The 18,959-nt window shown below is 66.2% G+C and overlaps 1 protein-coding gene across 2 annotated transcripts; it reads left to right on the top strand.

The window, feature by feature from the left end:
- Positions 1-530: 530 nt before the first annotated feature.
- On the top strand, positions 531-18,187 carry FASN (fatty acid synthase). 2 transcript variants are annotated; one of them, XM_074320960.2, is made up of 42 exons: positions 531-788; positions 2,592-2,726; positions 3,265-3,417; positions 4,448-4,621; positions 4,743-4,943; positions 5,065-5,187; positions 5,271-5,386; positions 5,462-5,596; positions 6,121-6,586; positions 6,663-6,850; positions 6,943-7,132; positions 7,706-7,800; positions 7,892-8,026; positions 8,119-8,322; positions 8,457-8,572; positions 8,795-8,967; positions 9,049-9,240; positions 9,314-9,394; positions 9,506-9,685; positions 9,906-10,085; positions 10,165-10,368; positions 11,068-11,372; positions 11,600-11,992; positions 12,099-12,263; positions 12,347-12,465; positions 12,551-12,705; positions 12,812-13,015; positions 13,141-13,291; positions 13,379-13,557; positions 13,643-13,762; positions 13,938-14,060; positions 14,186-14,409; positions 14,484-14,685; positions 14,777-14,928; positions 15,036-15,127; positions 15,370-15,521; positions 15,603-15,845; positions 15,959-16,138; positions 16,424-16,654; positions 16,766-16,986; positions 17,072-17,170; positions 17,244-18,187. In XM_074320960.2, the coding sequence occupies exons 2-42, from the start codon at positions 2,600-2,602 to the stop codon at positions 17,631-17,633; spliced, it is 7,533 nt and encodes a 2,510-aa protein (XP_074177061.2). In that variant the 5' UTR covers positions 531-788; positions 2,592-2,599; the 3' UTR covers positions 17,634-18,187. The 2 variants fall into 2 exon arrangements, with proteins under 2 accessions (XP_074177061.2, XP_088645030.1); XM_088788904.1 differs by lacking the exon at positions 531-788 and adding an exon at positions 1,286-1,304.
- The last annotated feature ends 772 nt before the right edge of the window (positions 18,188-18,959 follow it).

Raw genomic sequence — 18,959 nt, 5'->3', positions numbered from 1 at the left:
CTGCTGCGGTGACCGGCAGTAACCCCGGCCAGTGCGCCCCCGGCTGGGTCAACGACCGCGCTCGCCCGCCGCGGCCGGCGCAGCGCTGGGGCCGGCCCCTCACCCTATCTCCTAGCAACGCCCCCTCGCGCGCCGCCATTGGGCCTGTGCGCACGCCCCCGGCCCCCGATTGGCCGCGGCGGCAAAACGAGCCACGCCCATAGCCGGCTGTGCCCGCCCCAGACGCTGGCATGTGCGTCCGTCCGTACGGGGGTCCGCCTGGACTCTAATGTGGCCCCGGTGTGACCGCCCGCCCCCACCCCGAAGTAGCCCAAACACGCCCGGTCCCGTTTAACCCGCGCGCCGCGCACACGTGGCCCCAGCGGCCCTGGGGGTGGGGACGCACCGCGTACCCTCGGGGCGGGAAACGGAAGTGGAGGGCGGGGGTGATGCGGCGCGCCCCGCCCCAGCGCCCCCCGAGTCCTCGGCCCACCAGCTCGGCACCTCCTCCCCAGGCGCGTCCCCGCGCAGGGTCGCGGCGGCGGCGGTGGCGGCGGCGGCGCGCGGCATCACCCCACTGGCGGCGGCGCGCCGGGTCCCGGGGCGCAGCCCCGACGCTCATTGGCCTGGGCGGCGCAGCCAAGCTGTCAGCCCATGTGGCGTGTCCGCGCGGGGACGGCCGCAGTTAAATAGAGTCGGCGCCGGCCTAGAGGGAGCCAGAGAGACGGCAGCGGCCTGGCCCCTTTCTCCGCCGCGCTCCATCCTCGTTCTCAGTCGCCCGCCCGCACTGCCGCCCGCGCCCAGACCAGGTACCAGCGGCGAGCCCGGGGCCGGGGCGGCGCGGCCGGGCTCGGAGGGCGCCGCCGGCCAGCATCCGCCGGCCACGGGGCGCGCCCGTGGTGAGAGGTCGCCCTGCGAGGCCCGCTCGGGTCTCGCGGTCCGAGCCCCCGTAGAGCGTCCGGGGCCGGGTGATGAAGGACCCGTGCGCCGCGCCCCAGGCCTGGTGGGACAGATAGACGATGGCGAGGGGCGGACGCCAGAGAGTGCCGCGAACAGCCATTTTGGTCTCGGAGTGGGGTTGGCCGGGTAGCTGCGAACCCCCGAGGGCCGGTGGGAGCACCCGCCGCCTGGTGCGCGCCGGGCCCCTTGGCGCCTTCAGAGGTCTCCATGCGGGCCAGGCCCCTGAGCTCGACCGCGGCACCACCACCACCTCTCCTCCTCGTGTGCCGGATAGCCGAGGCCCAGCCCCAGCCGGAGGCTCCCTTCCAGCCAACCGGAGGGCCGGGAAGAAGGGAGGGATGTGGTGGAGAGGCCCCCGGCGCCGGGTGAGGACCGGCTTCCCCACCACGTGGGCGCCGGCCGGAACCCCCAAGGTTCTGGGGTGGCAAGCAGCTCCAGCCCGTTCGGTGGCAGCGGCGGGGTAGACTGGGGAGGCGGTGCGCGCTGCGGGGGTCTCCACCCCCCGTCTGGGCCCCGCCGGACTCCGCGTGAATAGCAAGTAGGGGGAGAACAGAGCCGGCGCTTTCTGGAGGAAGCAGCCGCCCCGGAGCTGGTGCCCCTGGGCCCGCAAAGAGCTCTTTATTCAGCGCTGGGGGAGGGGGCTCCTTCCCTGCTGAGACATCAGGGACACTCGGCCACCCAACGAAGTCGCTGCTCTCCTCTACTCAGCCGGCCCTTGTTCAGAGAGACCCAGGAGGGCAAAGGGTTGGCGTGCCCACCCCCACCGGACATTAGCACTACAAGGCCCTAGGGCATTGGCAGAAGTTGCTAGACCAACCCTGACTTTGCCCCTTCCTTCGGGCTGCAAAGGAGCCACCGTCCTGCGCCCACAAGCTCAGGGTGGCCAGGGCTCCCTCTGCAGGCGCCTTGGGGACCTGGGTCAGGCAGGCTACGTGGAGGTCAGCAAGTAGTATCCTGCGGCCTCACCTGCACAGTTGTATGGGTCTGCGCAGCAATTGCCTGCAACCTGACCAGGGAAAGTTCTTCGGGTTGGCCCACTGTGGAGCAGGGGCCACCTTTCCACAGAGCCCTGCGGGCCTTGGCACCCACAGCCCTGCCCAAGTCCGGGCAGTTGGGTGGCATCGGGCCGTGGAGGGCAGCCTGGGGTGCTGAGTGAAGGATGGGCTGCTGCTCCTCCCCACCCTTATGTTTTCCTTCCCTCAAACCTTGGTGCCCGTTCTCCTTCCTTGTTGATTTCCTGGGCCAGCTTTTAGCAGGCTGACGTCCAGGAGGTCTTGTCCTGGGAAGGGATTGGGCCCTTCTCTGGATAGTCCTCCCAGGAGCACTACAGCAGGAGGTTGCAGAGGCCACTGACTGCTAGGGGTAGCCACAGGGCAGCAGGGCCATCCATGGTGGTATCACCCCAGGTCGGGGCCCCAGATGTGACAGGCCAGTGCCAAGGCCCAGTAAGAGGTGAGGGCTGGCTGGACCAGAGTTGAACCCACACACACCCTGGGCTTCCGTCCGGGAAGCGCAGGACCAGGAGCTGACCATTTGGCCCTTGGTCTGGGGGGGGGGGCTTGGTCCTCCATGCTGCTCTCAGACCCTGAATGGGCCAGGTGGAGGAGGGCAGATGCTGTTGGGGCCAGAGCTGACCCGTGTGCACCCCGCAGGGAGCAGCATGGAGGAAGTGGTGATCGCTGGCATGTCAGGGAAGCTGCCCGAGTCGGAAAACATGCAGGAGTTCTGGGCCAACCTCATCGGTGGCGTGGACATGGTGACAGAGGACGACAGGCGGTGGAAGGCCGGTGAGTAGGCTCTGGGCTCTGGGCTCTGGCCTCAGGAGGCAGAGGGTCGGCCCTGGTGTGCATCCGTGCCCACTTTACAGCTGAGCTATGTGACCTGCTGGGTCCTGGCACCGGGGCCAGGGCCAGGGTGAGGCCAGGTGGGCGAGAGCCCGGCCGGCCACGGCTGGCCCACATGTCCCAGGTTCTCGGGAAGCTGGTTTGACTCCCTCACACCCAGTACCTTCCCCCGCAGGGTGGCTCTACCTGATCTACAGGATGTGAGTCAGCATGGCGGGGCTGGCCCAGCTTGGGCCAGGCAGAGAGGGTCCAGGATGGTGGTGGGCTGTGGGACGCTGCTGTGCCCCACCACACTCTGCTCTGGGGTCACAGTCAGCCACACGCTGCCAAGTGACACGCAGGCCTGGCAGAATGGCCGCTCTTGGGGCTGCTGCCTACCCTCCTGGGGAGCCAGCTCTCCTCGCAGCATGGCCTCCTCCGTGGGTCCCGTGGGGCCTGTGACGTCCCACAACGGGCGCCGTCCGTCTGCCCATGTCTGCAGGACTCTATGGCCTGCCCAAACGGTCTGGCAAGCTGAAGGATCTGTCCAAGTTTGACGCCGCCTTCTTTGGGGTCCACACCAGGCAGGCGCACACGATGGACCCCCAGCTGCGTCTGTTGTTGGAGGTCTCCTACGAGGCCATTGTGGACGCAGGTGGGTGACCAGGAGCTGCTGGCCGGCCTGGGGCCACAATCTGATGGCAGTGCTTCTGTTTGTTCGCTTCCAAAAGCAGCACATGTTCAGAGCAGAACTCTGAGTGCAGCTGATCCAGGAGGAAGGGGAGCCGAGGTTGTCCCCGGCCCTGAGGCTCAGGAGGCGTGGGCCCTGGGGCAAGTCGGGGTGTCACAATGGCAGGGACGTATCCAGGCATGTCCTGATGCCCCAGTTTGCTGGCTCCCCGTCGCATGGCTGATCTGGGGTGAGGGCCAGTGCTGAGCCCCAGGACTCCTGCCCTTGCTATGCCCACCCTGCCTGTGGGAAGGGGTGGGTGGCTGGCCCTGATGAGGACCCTGGGGGCCTCCTGCTCCCACCTTTGGTCAGCAGACACTAGCCAGTCCCTGGGATCGACACTGAACGTGACAGGGTTATGGGCACGCACCCCTCTGGGGGGAGGGGAGGCAAGCAGACCCTGGTGGCCTTTCCATTGCCCAGGCCCCACCCAGAGACCTTGGACGCCACTCCCGGGGAGTGTCTCCTTTAAGAGCCTGGACACTTAGCCTTTGTCTCCCTTTGTCTCCTTATCTCGCCTGTCCCAGGGCAGGCTGCCCTTGGGGCTTGGGTGCTCATTGGCCCTTGGGGCTCACCAGACCCTGTCTGCAACACCAGGGGCCAGGGGAGTAGACTGAGGACAATGCTGCCCTCTGTCTTCACCTCTGGCTGTCTCCAGCCACTGCCTGACCCAGAACCTGGAGCCCCACCTGGCGCACCTTCCCACCCCCCCCTTCCCACACCCCCGCCCCAGTTCTTTGTGACCTGGTTATCTGACTGTCCGTTCTCGGCCCTCCATGGGCTGGCCAAGGCTCTGCTCCCTCTGCCTGGGTCTGCCCCGCCTCTCCAGTTAGGCTGAGATGGAGCACCCTTCACCCAAGCCAAGAAGGCCGAGTAGCAGCCTCCCCCCAAGAGCTGGGAGGCAGGGTGTGGCCCAGCAGGCCCAGCTGTGGGGTCTGACTGCTGCTCCCCGCAGGCATCAACCCGGCCTCGCTCCGAGGGTCGCACACCGGCGTGTGGGTGGGCGTGAGCGGCTCTGAGGCCTCCGAGGCTCTGAGCCGAGACCCCGAGACCCTCCTGGGTTACAGCATGGTGGGTTGCCAGCGGGCCATGATGGCCAACCGCCTCTCCTTCTACTTCGACTTTAAAGGTGGGTGCCCGTTGTGGGGTGTGGGCCCCAGGACAGCGAGGCCCTCCCAGGTGCTCGCCTCCCCTCCCCCGCTGAGCCCTTGGGCCCCAGGGCTCACAGCCCTGCGCCTGCCCTCCTGCAGGGCCCAGCATCGCTCTGGATACGGCCTGTTCCTCCAGCCTGATGGCCCTGCACTGCGCCTACCAGGCCATCCGCAGCGGGCAGTGTCCTGCGGCCCTCGTGGGCGGCATCAACGTCCTTCTCAAGCCCACCACGTCAGTGCAGTTCTTGAAGCTGGGCATGCTCAGCCCCTCCGGCACCTGCAAGTCCTTCGACAAGGCGGGTGAGGCCGCGATGGGGGACCTGGGGGCGGGCCAGGGCGGGCCCGTGGGCAGCCTCGCCTCATGGCCCAGGGAGCTTGGGGTCCTCCAAGTCCCTGAGCCTGAGGTACCCTCTGACCTCAGGGGATGGCTACTGCCGCGCGGAGGCTGTGGTAGCTATCCTGCTGACCAAGAAGTCCCTGGCCCGGCGGGTGTATGCCACCATCCTGAACACAGGCGCCAACACCGATGGCTTCAAGGAGCAAGGTGGGAGCAGGCTGGGGGGGGTGGCGGCGGGGCTGCCGCAGCCCATCGGCGGTCAGGGTACTGAGGCCCGGCCCCTCCCCCAGGCGTGACCTTCCCGTCTGGAGAGGCGCAGGAGCAGCTCATTCGTTCCCTGTATGATCCGGCCGCGGTGACCCCTGAGTCCCTGGAGTACATCGAAGCGCACGGCACGGGCACCATGGTGAGGCCCCCACCCACACCCACACCCACACCCCCGGCGCCAGGTCGAGTCCTGACCCCCCCATGTCCCCCGCAGGTTGGTGACCCCCAGGAACTGAATGGCATTGCCCGAGCCCTGTGCGCCACCCGCCAGGAGCCCTTGCTCATCGGGTCCACCAAGTCGAACATGGGGCACGCAGAGCCCGCCTCAGGCCTGGTGGCACTGACCAAGGTGGGTGGGCTGGTCCTGGCTGCCAGGTGGAGGGAGGTCCCCACGGGCCTCAGGGTAGCTGCCGGCCACTGAGGCCCAGGCAGCAGAGCACAAGCATGGGCCAGGCCTCAGTCCTGGTTCGTTCTGGGTCACGTTCTGCGGACGGCTGGCTCCATGTGGGCCGATGAGAGTGGAAATGGCGGGGGCAGCCCAGGCAGGCCTTCTGACCAGCGGGTGGGGGCTGGGTGGCCAGTGGAGAGACGGACAGTGGTCACCAGAGGACCTAGGTCACCATCACTCGGGCTCCGGGATGTGGGGGGCTTCCTGTACTCCCTTGGGCGGCCCCAACTCTCGCATGGGGACCTGGGTGGGGTCTGGCTGAGGAGGCCTTTGTGTCGGGGCCCCCAGCCACTCGGCCTGTGAGGTGACAGGACCCAGGCAGGGGCAAGAACTTGCTCATCGCAGCCCTGCACCGGGGCAGGGCGAGGTGGGGACGAGAGCTCCCTGGCTGCTGGGTCCTCAGGACTACTTGCCACTGCCCGCAGGTGCTGCTGTGCATGGAGCATGGGCTCTGGGTCCCCAACCTGCACTTCAACAGCCCAAACCCCGAAATCCCGGCACTGTGTGATGGGCGCCTGCAGGTGGTGGTGCAGCCCCTGCCCGTCCGCGGGGGCAACGTGGCTTTGAACTCCTTTGGCTTTGGTGGCTCCAACGTGCACGTCATCATCCAACCCAACTCATGCCCGCCCCTGGCCCCCGCCCCACATGCTGCCCTGCCCCGCCTGCTGCTGGCCAGTGGGCGCACCGCTGAGGCCGTGCAAGCTCTGCTGGAGCAGGGCCGCCAGCACCACCAGGACCTGGCGTTCGTGAGCATGCTGAATAATATCGCCGCCACCCCCACCTCCGCCATGCCCTTCCGTGGCTACACCGTGCTGGGCAGCGAGGGCAGTGGCCAGGCAGAGGTGCAGCGCGTGCCTGCCGGCCAGCGCCCACTCTGGTTCATCTGTTCTGGTGAGTCCTGTGCCCGGCCCTCGGGGCGAGTGGCGGCCCGGCGGGCGGCTGCGTGCTGACGCGTGTCGCTGTACAGGGATGGGCACGCAGTGGCGCGGGATGGGGCTCAGCCTCATGCGCCTGCCCAGCTTCCGAGACTCCGTCCTGCGCTCGGATGACGTCCTGAAGCCCCTGGGCGTGCAGGTGGCAGACCTGCTGCTGAGCACGGACGAGGCAACCTTCGACGACACTGTCCATGCCTTTGTGAGCCTGACCGCCATCCAGGTGCGCCCTCAGGGTCTGGGGCTGGACCTGAGGGCACAGTCAAGTGGGCAGTCTGACGTCCCGGCCCTGAGGTGACACGTCCGTTCCCACAGATCGCCCTCATAGACCTGCTGACCTCCATGGGCCTGAGGCCAGATGGCATCATCGGGCACTCGCTGGGGGAGGTGGCCTGTGGCTATGCTGACGGCTGCCTCTCTCGGGAGGAGGCCATCCTAGCCGCCTACTGGAGGGGCCAGTGCATCAAGGAGGCCAACATCCCCCCAGGGTCCATGGCGGCCGTAGGTAGGTGCTGCCCCGTGCTCTCTGTTCCTCTCCACCCTTGGGCCAGAAGGTGCCCCTGGGGGCGCGGGAGGGTGGAAGCAGGGGCCTAGGGGTCACTTGCTGGCCACCATCCTTAGATACATCCACATGGCTGCCCCGTGCCTGGTGGCCTTGGTGCCCGGCACACTCACCAATGGGCGTCAGTAAAGGCCAGTGTGGTTGTCTTTGTGTGAGCCTGATTTGAACCCACCTGAGGACGAGAACCTACGGGACTTTTGATAAGTCAGGGTACGGGGTGAGCCGTCCTGCCCGTCCTCCGTTAGCACTCGGCCCTGGGAGGCTGCGGGTGAGAGACGGCTGCTCACTCCTCAGGCAGGCGGGGGACCCGAGGGCCTGGCTGGGGCCAGGCTGCAGCCTCCACTGGGCAGAAGCCTGGGGTGTTGACACCGGTGGTACCGTGAGAGCATGGTAATGACACCTTTGCCCAAGATGGGATGCAGCGTGGGGAAAGTGCCTCGTAAAGGCACCAGTCCGCGGCTGTCATTACCCTGGCTGGTCATTATGGCCACTCTGTGAGACTGTCTCTGCCCACAGGCTTGTCCTGGGAAGACTGTAAGCTGCGCTGCCCCCCGGGCGTTGTGCCAGCCTGCCACAACTCCAAGGACACGGTGACCATCTCAGGACCTCAGGTGTGCACTGCGAGGCAAGGCCTTGTCCCGACACTGGGGTGGGCTCTGCGTGGGGGCCGAGCTCGTGTTCTAGCTCCCTCCCCGCCCCCAGGCTGCAGTGTCCCAGTTCGTGCAGCAGCTGAGACAGGAGGGCGTGTTTGCCAAGGAGGTGCGGACGGGCGGCCTGGCCTTCCACTCGTACTTCATGGAAGCCATCGCCCCTTCGCTGCTGCAAGCTCTCAAGAAGGTGGGCCGGCCCCTGCGGGGCTGCTGGAGGGGCCTCCGGAGGGCGGCGGCTGGGCTGGGCCCTGGTGCTGACCCAGCCGGCCTCATGCACAGGTGATCCGGGAGCCGCGTCCCCGTTCCACACGCTGGCTCAGCACCTCCATCCCCGAGGCCCAGTGGCAGAGCAGCCTGGCCCGCACGCCCTCGGCTGAGTACAATGTCAACAATCTGGTGAGCCCCGTGCTGTTCCAGGAAGCGCTGTGGCACGTGCCGGAACACGCCGTGGTGCTGGAGATCGCCCCCCACGCGCTGCTGCAGGTGCGCCCTGGGACCAGGGCGGTGATGGGGCTGGGGGGGCGCGTCAGGGTCACGGAGCTCTGTGTGGCCCTGTGTGCACAGTGGGTGGGCAGCAACCACCCGAGGGAGCCCTCAGCCTGCTGTGCCCCACGCAGGCCGTCCTCAAGAGAGGCCTGAAGCCCAGCTGCACCATCGTCCCCCTGATGAAGAAGGACCACGCGGACAACCTGCACTTCTTCCTCAGCCACGTGGGCCAGCTCCACCTGGCCGGGTGAGTCTGCGCCCCTGCGGGCCCCCGGGGGGACCCCAAGCAGTTCTGTAGTGAACCACCATCCCCAGGGTTCAGGCCGGTGGTGCTGGGCCGCACTGAGCACCCTCACTGTGGCCTCGGCCTGTCTTGGCAGCACCCGGTGCCTTAGGGGAGACCAATGGCAGTGGGTGTGGCAGGGTGGTCCCAGGGCCAGACATGTCCTAACCTTGCCCCCACCCCCAGCATTGACGTCAGCCCCAATGACCTGTTCCCGCCTGTGGAGTTCCCAGCTCCCCGGGGCACCCCCCTCATCTCCCCCCACATCAAGTGGGACCACAGCCAGACCTGGGACGTGCCTACCGCGAAGGACTTCCCCAGTGGCTCCAGCTGTGCCTCTGTCACCGTCTACAACATTGGTGAGCAGGGTGGCGGGCGGCGGGCGGTGGTGGGCCTGGCCCCTCCCTCCGGGCAGGGTACTAAGACCTATACCCGTGCAGATACCAGCCCCGAGTCCCCTGACCACTACCTGGCGGACCACAGCATCAATAGCCGTGTCATCTTTCCCGCCACCGGCTACCTGTGCCTGGTCTGGAGAACACTGGCGCATGCCCTGGACCAAAACATGGAGCAGACACCTGTGGTGTTTGAGGACGTGACAATTCACCAGGCCACCATCCTGCCTAAGACAGGTGAGGCGGCGTGGCCTGGAGGCGTGCGGGCGTGCTGGCCGCTGGGGCTGACCTCTGACCCTGCTGCCCACAGGCTCCGTGGCCCTGGAGGTGCGGCTTCTGGAGGCTTCCCGCGCGTTTGAGGTGTCTGAGAATGGCAGCCTGATAATGAGCGGTGAGCAGGGTGCCTGCGGCTGCAGGGTCCCTGGTGGGGTCCTGGGTGGGGCCCTGGCTCCCAGCTTGGCTCGTCCCCACCCTCAGGCCCTTCTGACACCCCTGCTCACAGGGAAGGTGTACCAGTGGGAGGACCCCGACCCTAAGCTCTTCAGCAGTCGCGGTGGCCTGGACCCGGCGGACCCCACGGCAGCGTTCCATCTGACCTCAGAGGACGTGTACAAGGAGCTGCGGCTGCGAGGCTACGACTATGGCCCTCGTTTCCAGGGTGTCCTCAAAGCCGACCTGGAAGGTGAGGCACACGGGCTGCCCACTTATACTCGGGGGTCAAGGTCCCTCTTAAGGCCAGACTGGGCCTGACCTGCTGCCCAGTGTCCAGGTGCCACGTGACTGCACCGTCGCCCAAACCAGGTGGAGGGAGGGCAGTCGTAGGTGTGAGGGGCCCACGGCCTCCCAGGGCTTCTGGGTGCAGGAGACCGGGTCTAGCTGAGCTGATGGCCCGTCTGTTGCAGGCAGCACAGGCCAGCTGCTGTGGGCAGACAACTGGGTGACCTTCCTGGACTCCATGCTGCAGATAACCATCCTGGGCTCCAGCCAGCGCAGCCTGCGCCTGCCCACGCGCATTGGTGCTGTCCACATCGACCCGGCCACCCACCAGCGGCAGGTGTATGCAGTGCAGGGCAAGGCCCAAGGTAGTCCGGCCCCCGCACCTGTGCCCCCAGCACTGTCCCTGAGTCAGCCGCTGCCCACACTGACAGCCTGTCCCCACAGCGGTTGATGTGACGGTGGACAGCTGTCTGCAGAGCATAGTGGCTGGTGGCGTCCTTGTCTCACGGCTCAACACCTCGGTGGCCCCCCGACGGCAGCAAGAACAGCACACGCCCTCCCTGGAGAAGTTCTGTTTCACGCCACACGTGGAGGGCAGGTGCCTGGCCGGAAGTGTGGCCTTGCAGGAGGAGCTGCAGCGGTGCAGGGGTGAGGCCTGGCTCCGGGCCCGGTGCTGCAGCTGTGGTCCTCCAGTGGTGGCAGCTCATCTCCCCACATAGCCCGTCACTGGGACTTGTTCTGCCTTTCCATCCCTCTCCTTCACCAGGAACCCAGACCTGCCCTTCCTGAGGCCCCCTTGTGAGCTCCCCGCACCCCCCAGCCTGGCTCCCCACCCGGAGCTGATATTAGCGGCCTCTCCCATCGCTGTTAACCATCCCTCAGTCTTCAGAGGGGGCCCAGGGCTCAAACATGACACATGACGCGTTGCCTCTGGCATAGTGTCCACAGAGCATTGACCCTGCAGATGGTCCCCTGTCCCTGTGGACAGCTCACACCTGTGCTGATGGGGGGGCAGGAGGGGGGCAACTGGGGATCTCAGGGCACTGAACTCACCTTCTGTGGAGCCCCATGCTTTGTGGGGCTCAAGCCTCAGTGGGGACATAGCAGCCTCTGCCCTCAGCATGCAGTAGTGAGTGGCCCGTGGCTGACGCCACTTCCCAGCCCTGGGTGACTGGTCTGCCCAGTCTGTTCCCCCATCTGTTGGCTTGTCTGGTGTCCTGGGAGGACAAGGCCACCTGGGTCCTGGTCACCCGAGTCCCTGCTCCAAGCAGACAACTGCCCAGGGGGCCAGGAGACACCAGCCCAGGTGAGGCCCCTCCCTAGTGCCTATTTCCCCCTACCCCTCAGGATTGGCACAGGTACTGCAGACCAAGGTGGCGGAGCAGGGGCTGAAGATGGTGGTGCCTGGACTGGATGGGGCCCAGGTGCCCCGGGAGCCCCCGCAGCAGGGCCTGGCTCGGGTGCTGGCAGCCGCCTGCCAGCTGCAGCTCAACGGGAACCTGCACCTGGAGCTGGGCCAGATGCTGGCCCGGGAGAGGCCCCTGCTGCGTGACGACCCACTGCTCAGCGGCCTTCTGGACTCCCCAGCGCTCAAGGCCTGCGTGGACACCGCCCTGGAGAACTTGAGCAGCGTCAAGATGAAGGTGGTGGAGGTGGGTGCCAGCTCCATGCAGGCTCAGACCTAAGGCGCCAGGGCGCCTTCCAGTGCCAGCTCGCTGGCTCGAGACTGCCAGGCTGCCGTTCCCGTTGTTCCTCCCTAAACACTGGCAGGACCACAGGGACAGGCCATAGGGGTCCAGGCCTTTGTGGCAGACATTCACCCAGCCAGTGTCGAGATGTCTGCCAGGATGGCAGCAATCTAGGAATCTGTCCCCTCCAGGTGCTGGCTGGTGATGGCCACCTGTACTCCCGCATTCCGGCACTGCTCAACACCCAGCCCATGACGCAGCTGGAATACATGGCCACTGATCGCCACCCCCAGGCCCTGGAGTCTGCCCAGGCTGAGCTTCAGCAGCATGACGTGGCCCAGGGCCAGTGGGACCCTGCAGGCCCCGCCCCCAGCAGCCTGGGTGAGGCTGACCTCCTGGTGTGCAACCTCGCAGTGGCCACCCTTGGGGACCTGGCCACAGCTCTTGACAACATGGTGGCCGCTGTCAAGAAGGGCGGCTTCCTGCTGCTGCACACCCTGCTCAGAGGACACTCCCTCGGGGAGACAGTGGCCTTCTTGACCTGCCCGGAGCCACAGCCAGGCAGGCAGAGCCTCCTGAGCCAGGTGCGGGGTGCCGGAGGCAGAGCTGGGAGCCGGCCTGGGAGGTGGGGGGTGGGGTTGTGGGCAGGGCCAAGAGCCCTCCAGAGTGCTGACCACCCCCCACGCGCAGGACGAGTGGGAGAGCCTGTTTGCTGGGGCAGCCCTGCAGCTGGTGGCCCTGAAGAGGTCCTTCTACGGTTCCGTGCTCTTCCTGTGCCGCCGGCCGGCCCTGCAAGACAGCCCCATCTTCCTGCCCGTGGAGGACACCAGCTTCCGATGGGTGGACTCGCTCAAGGTCAGCTCCCTCCCAGCTCCCACCCAGTACCACACGCAGGGGCCTGGGGACCCTCCACAGGCCAACCCTTCCCTGTCCTGCAGAACATTCTGGCTGATGACTCCTCCCGACCTGTGTGGCTGACGGCAGTCGGCTGCACCACATCAGGCGTCGTAGGCATGGTCAACTGTCTCCGCAAGGAGCCTGGGGGGCACCGGGTCCGGTGAGAAGATATGCCTGCCCCGCTGCCCCCCTCCCTGTTCCTCCCCTCCCCTCCCCCAGCCTCGCCTCACCGCTGCTGCCCACAGGTGCATCCTGGTGTCCAACCTCAGCAGCACGTCCCCCGTCCCCAAGATGGACCCGGGCTCCACGGAGCTACAGAAGGTGCTGCAGGGGGACCTGGTGATGAACGTGTACCGGGATGGGGCCTGGGGGGCCTTCCGCCACTTCCCACTGGAGCACGGTGAGCACCCCCAGCCGGCTCCTTGCTGTTCAGCTGGGGGGATGAGGAGGGAACGGGGACCCCAGCCCAGTGGCCCCATGGCAGCCCCACCTCGTGTTGCCCTCAGACCAGCCAAAGGAGCAGACAGAGCATGCCTACGTAAACGTCCTCACCCGAGGGGATCTCTCTTCCATTCGCTGGGTCTGCTCCCCGCTGCGCCACACCCCAGCATCCAGCCCTGGAGTCCAGCTCTGCACTGTTTACTACGCCTCCATCAACTTTCGGGACATCATGCTGGCCACGGGCAAGCTGTCCCCTGATGCCATTCCAGGTGTGGAGTGCGGGCAGCATGCAGCGGCGGGGAGCAGGGGGACCTGGGAAGGGCGGGTCATGGGCCTGAGCTCATGCACTTGCCCTCCTGGGGAAATGCTGGACTCAGCCGCCTTTCGCCCCCAGGGAAGTTCACCTCCCGGGACTGCATGCTGGGCATGGAGTTCTCCGGCAGAGATGTCAACGGCAAGCGTGTGATGGGGCTGGTACCCGCCGAAGGCCTGGCCACCTCTGTCCTGCTGTCTCAGGACTTCCTGTGGGACGTGCCCTCCAGCTGGTGAGTCCATCGGGCAGTGAGCCTGGGGCCCCACACAGATGTGGCCGGGGCTCAGGCCTGAGCTGACCTTGTGCACTATGCTTGCAGGACCCTGGAGCAGGCGGCATCGGTGCCTGTCGTCTACACCACGGCCTACTACTCACTGGTGGTGCGCGGGCGCATGCGACGTGGGGAGACAGTGCTCATCCACTCAGGCTCGGGTGGTGTGGGCCAGGCCGCCATCACCATCGCCCTCAGCATGGGCTGCCGAGTCTTCACCACCGTGGGTGAGCTGGTCATCATCCCTGGAGCCCCGAGCCGACCCAGCAGCCCCTCAGCCAGGCTCGTCATCACGTGCCTCTCCCCCACCAGGGTCAGCTGAGAAGCGGGCATACCTCCAAGCCAGATTCCCCCAGCTCAACGACACCAGCTTCGCCAACTCCCGGGACACATCCTTCGAGCAGCATGTGCTCCGGCACACAGCTGGGAAGGGTGCGTGGCCCGTGGGCGCTCAGCGGCCTCCCGACCCCCATCACCCACCGTCCGACACCCACCCACACTCTCTCCCTCCTCCCTGGTGGAGCTGGAGAAGACTCTGGCCCTCTGGACTCGTGCCGATAGGCCCGGCAGTGGTCGTGACTGTGAGGACCCCTCTGTCCCCCACCAGGCGTGGACCTGGTCCTGAACTCTCTGGCAGAAGAAAAGCTGCAGGCCAGTGTGCGGTGCCTGGCCCAGCACGGCCGCTTCCTGGAAATCGGCAAAGTTGACCTTTCCAACAACAACCCGCTGGGTGAGGCCGGGCAATGGGCTGGAATGGGCGGGTGGGCAGGGGCTGAGGGCTGCGGTGAGGTACCCGGGGCAAGCAGGGGGCCGAGAGTGGTGAGCCCTCTGCCCGCCCGCCCCCCCGCCACGCAGGCATGGCCGTCTTCCTGAAGAACGTGACTTTCCACGGGATCCTGCTGGACGCACTGTTCGACGAGGCCAGCACCAACTGGCAGGAGGTGGCGGCCCTGCTGCGGGCGGGTATCCGGGATGGCGTGGTGCAGCCCCTCAACTGCACCGTGTTCCCCAAGGACCGGGTGGAGGACGCCTTCCGCTACATGGCCCAGGGGAAGCACATCGGCAAAGTGGTGGTCCAGGTGAGGGGGACGCCCGGCACCCCTGGCTCTGGCCCCTGCAGGCAGCGTGTGAACACGCTCTGCTTGGACTGCAGGTGCGTGAGGAGGAGCGGGAGGCCATGCTGCAGGCGCCCACACCCACGCTGATGGTGGCCGTGCCCAAGACCTTCTTCTCGGCTCACAAGAGCTACATCATCACCGGGGGCCTGGGTGGCTTCGGCCTGGAGCTGGCACACTGGCTCGTGCTGCGAGGGGCCCAGAAGCTCGTGTTGACCTCTCGCTCGGGGATTCGTACAGGTGAGCTGGGTGAGGGCGTGTACAGGCAGGGCAGCGGGAGGGCTGGGCGGCCGAAAGCTGACTGGCCCGGCCCACTGCCCCGTGACCATAGGCTACCAGGCCAAGCAGGTCCACGGGTTGAGGCTCCAGGGAGTCCAGCTGCTGGTGTCCACCAGCAACGCCAGCTCACTGGATGGGGCCCGGGCCCTCATCGCCGAGGCCACACAACTGGGCCCTGTAGGAGGCGTCTTCAACCTGGCCATGGTGAGTGCAGCTGAGGGGCCAGTGCTGACCACCCAGGGAAGGATTCCCAGGCCAACCCCTCCAAAGCCCTGGGACCAGGCCAGGCACTGAGGACGCCTCACCCCCAGGTCCTGAGAGATGCCATGTTCGAGAACCAGACCCCTGAGTTCTTCCAGGACGTCAACAAGCCCAAGTACAGCGGCACCCTGAACTTGGACAGGTGGGGTGTTTGGCCCCCTGCCCTGCCCTACCCCAGTGCAGTTCGGCCTGGCTGTGGCCCAGCGTGTACAGGGAGCAGCTCCCAGTCCTCCCCCCTCACCCCACACCCTCCCCCACACGGTGCCCCCACCCCCTTCCAGGGTCCAGGCCACAGGCTTCTGCTGGGGTCAGAGCCGAGGGCCTAGGGACGCAGCAGTGGGTAGGCAGGGGCAGCCGGCCAGGTTGTGACTCAGGCACCCACAGGGTGACCCGGGAGGCGTGCCCCGAGCTGGACTACTTCGTGGTTTTCTCCTCATTGAGCTGCGGGCGTGGCAACATGGGTCAGACAAACTATGGCTTCGCCAACTCCACCATGGAACGCATATGTGAAAAGCGTCAGCAAGACAACCTCCCAGGTGCGCCCCATTGCCCATCCTTGCACCGCTGGCTGCCAGCCCCACTGTGCACCCACTCACCCCAACCCTCCTCGCCTGCAGGCCTTGCCGTGCAGTGGGGCGCCATTGGTGACGTAGGCATCATCCTTGAATCAATGGGCACCAACGAGACGGTCGTTGGTGGGACTCTGCCCCAGCGCATAGTCTCCTGCCTGGAGGTGTTGGATCGCTTCCTGAACCAGCCCTACCCGGTCCTGTCCAGCTATGTGCTGGCCGAGAAGGCCGCAGGTCGCAGTGACAGCAGCGGCCAGCGGGACCTGCTGAAGGCCGTGGCGCACATCCTGGGTGAGGAAGCAGCGTCCCCTCTGGCCGGCACTCGGCTCCCCTAGCTGTACAAGGGGGCGTGCTTGCTGCCCCAGCCCCCCTTCCCAAATTGCCAACTAAGCGCCTCTCCCCAGGCATCCGAGACTTGGCCGCTGTCAACCTGGACAGCTCGCTGGCGGACCTGGGTCTGGACTCACTCATGGGCGTGGAGGTGCGCCAGATGCTGGAGCGCGAGCACGAGCTGGCAATGTCCATGAGGGACATCCAGCAGCTGACGCTTCGGAAGCTGCAGGGACTTAGTGGCTCGGCTAAAGGTACGTGTGGGGTGGAAGACAGCTGGGGGGACCCTGGGGGAGCCTGGGCCAGGTGTCCCAGGACCAGCACAGCCCTCCCCACCCCACCAGAGCTGCTGGCCCGTAGGCAGCTTGGGCCCCTATGTCAGGGCTTGTTTATCTGGCCCCTTCCTAAGCGCTTACTGGAGGGCCAGGATCCCATGCCCAACACGTCACCAGGCCTGCAGCAGCCTGAGTCAAGCGTGCGTGTGTCTGCGCGTGTGCCTGTGCGCCCCGGCCCTCTTTGGCATCTGCCCCTCCCCCTAGAGCTGGCAGCCCCCACGCCCAAGGAGAGCAGCCCTGCCCAGCAGCAGGCCCAGCTGAACCTGAGCATCCTGCTGGTGAACCCCGAGGGCCCGACCTTGACAAGGCTCAACTCGGTGCAGAGCTCCGAGCAGCCGCTGTTCCTGGTGCACCCGATCGAGGGCTCCACTGCGGTGTTCCACAGCCTGGCCGCCAAGCTCAGCATCCCCACCTACGGCCTGCAGTGCACCCGAGGTGTGGCCGGGCCCTGCCTGCCAAGCTACGCTCCCCAACCAGGCGGGTGGCGTGCCTGTGGGGCCCAGGGACCCCCCCCACCCGCAGCTGAGCCTGTTGCCCCCCCCACAGCTGCACCCCTGGACAGCATCCAGAGCCTGGCTGCCTACTACATCGAGTGCATCAGGCAGGTGCAGCCGGAGGGGCCCTACCGCATCGCTGGCTACTCCTACGGGGCCTGCGTGGCCTTTGAGATGTGCTCGCAGCTGCAGGCGCAGCAGAACCCCGCCCACACACACAACAGCCTCTTCCTGTTCGACGGCTCACACACCTATGTGCTGGCGTACACGCAGGTGAGGGCAGCGTCGGGGTCCCACGTCCTGTCCCAGGGCCCCGTGCCCGTCTGCGAAGCCATAGCAGCCCCTCCTCCTTTTGCAGAGCTACCGCGCCAAGCTGACGCCAGGCTGTGAGGGGGAGGCGGAGACCGAGGCCTTGTGCTTCTTCGTGCAGCAGTTCACCGATGCCGAGCACAGCAGGGTGGGTCCCGGGCCGGTGGGGGGCGGGCTACCCGAGCAGCACGTGGGCACCCACTCAGCGTCCTGTCCCGCAGGTGCTGGAGGTGCTGCTGCCCTTGGCGGGCCTGGAGGAGCGTGTGGCGGCTGCCGTGGACCTGATCGTACAGAGCCACGCGGGTCTGGACCGCCGCGCACTCACCTTCGCCGCTCACTCCTTCTACCATAAGCTGCGGGCGGCGGAGAAGTACACACCGCGGGCCACCTACCATGGCAACGTGACGCTGCTGCGCGCCAAGACCGGCGGCGCGTACGGCGACGACCTGGGCGCTGACTACAACCTGTCTCAGGTGTGCGATGGCAAGGTGTCGGTGCACATCATCGAGGGGGACCACCGCACGCTGCTGGAGGGCAGTGGCCTGGAGGCCATCCTGGGCATCATCCACAGCTCCCTGGCCGAGCCACGCGTTAGCGTGCGGGAGGGCTAGCCCACCCCCCACGTCCCTCGGGCCAGGGAGGGTCCTGCCGGTGGGACCGCGCGGCCTGTACCCCGCGCAGCTGCCCGCGGACCGTGCTAGAAGTAGGACTGACGCCAGCCCTCCCGGGGCCAAGGTACCTCCCACATGGCCACTCTGCTGCCACCTCGCATGTGGGCGCAGGGCCGGGACCTGCACTGCTGACTCGGAGACCTGTCCTGGTCTGTGAAGAGTCCACGGGGCCACGAGCCTCTGCCCATGGGTCCCTTCGTGGCTCAGTTTGGATTCTATTTATTGCGTTTCTGGGGAGCCCCCGGCCATGTCCACGGTGGAGCCGGCGGCACAACGGAGCCGGCAGTGATGCACGCCTGTGTGGCAGAGCAGCCGGCACCGGGCACCCATTCTGTTCTCTTAATTTTTCAAGAAATGTGATTCAAATTTCTGCTCAGATTTTGAAATTTACTATAATTGTTAGTTCAAAGACCCCCTGTTTCATTTTTACACCAACCTGGTAAAATTGCTGCTCTTCTCTGAGCCTCTCACGATTAAACTGCCTGTGAGCTGTGGCCTCTCTGGTCATTTTTCTTCTGCCCTCCTCCCTGACCAGCCACTGCAAGCACCAGCCCTGTCCTGGCTGAGACCTGGGGGCCCACAGGGGACCCCTCTGCTCCCCTCAGCCTTTAGCATGCTTCCTGGGCATGCCAGAGGGAGAGTGGCAGCGCCCCGCTGCAGAAAGCAGGCTAGACACCCCCTGGAGGGCTGCGGGGCTGTACCACAAACAGAACAAGCAGGAGACAGGCCTACAGTCTATTAGGAGCATTTGGAAGACTTGGCTGGCAGCAATCGTGAGGACCCCCAGGCACGTCTTGTCAGAATTCCTGTTCCTCAGGAACCTGGGGTCTGTTCCCAGGGCTTCAGCTGATGGCAGGCATCCTACCCACATCCTCAAGATAATCTTGACTTGAGGTCATCTGGTTGTGGACGTGAACCTGAGCCACATGGCAAAATACCTTCACAGCAACACCTGCATCAGTGTTTGCAGAACTGGCCAAGCTGAACTTAAGACTGACTCAGGGTTTATGCAAAGGAGTGGAGGCTGGGAGGAAGGGGGAGGGGCAGGGAGAGCCAAGGGATGAGGTGGACACACTGGAGTGGGGGTTTCTAGGCCCACTGGTGGAGGTGAGCTTTGATAGGGAGAGCTGGGCCCTACGGTAGGGTAGGGTGCAGGGGCCAGGACTGAAAATACAGGGATGTGGATGCAGGCCCACTCCAGCTTCGCCAAGCTCGTGTTGACCCCAGAGACAGACCAAGGGCCATTCCATGTTTCTAAGAAAGTTC

Source organism: Rhinolophus sinicus, chromosome 12 (genome assembly GCF_057876585.1).
Source record: "Rhinolophus sinicus isolate RSI-liver-muscle chromosome 12, RSI-T2T, whole genome shotgun sequence".
In the NCBI taxonomy this organism is placed as follows: domain Eukaryota; kingdom Metazoa; phylum Chordata; class Mammalia; order Chiroptera; family Rhinolophidae; genus Rhinolophus; species Rhinolophus sinicus.
Note: the sequence above shows the minus strand (reverse complement) of the source record. Positions and strands in the feature narration are given on the sequence as shown.

Excerpts from the sequence above, each read along its gene's own strand:
- FASN (XM_074320960.2), top strand. The coding sequence starts at position 2,600 with ATGGAGGAAGTGGTGATCGCTGGCATGTCAGGGAAGCTGCCCGAGTCG. Across the intron at positions 5,387-5,461 it reads CGCACGGCACGGGCACCATG|GTTGGTGACCCCCAGGAACT; the intron begins GTGAGGCCCCCA and ends TGTCCCCCGCAG. Across the intron at positions 7,133-7,705 it reads AGGGTCCATGGCGGCCGTAG|GCTTGTCCTGGGAAGACTGT; the intron begins GTAGGTGCTGCC and ends CTCTGCCCACAG.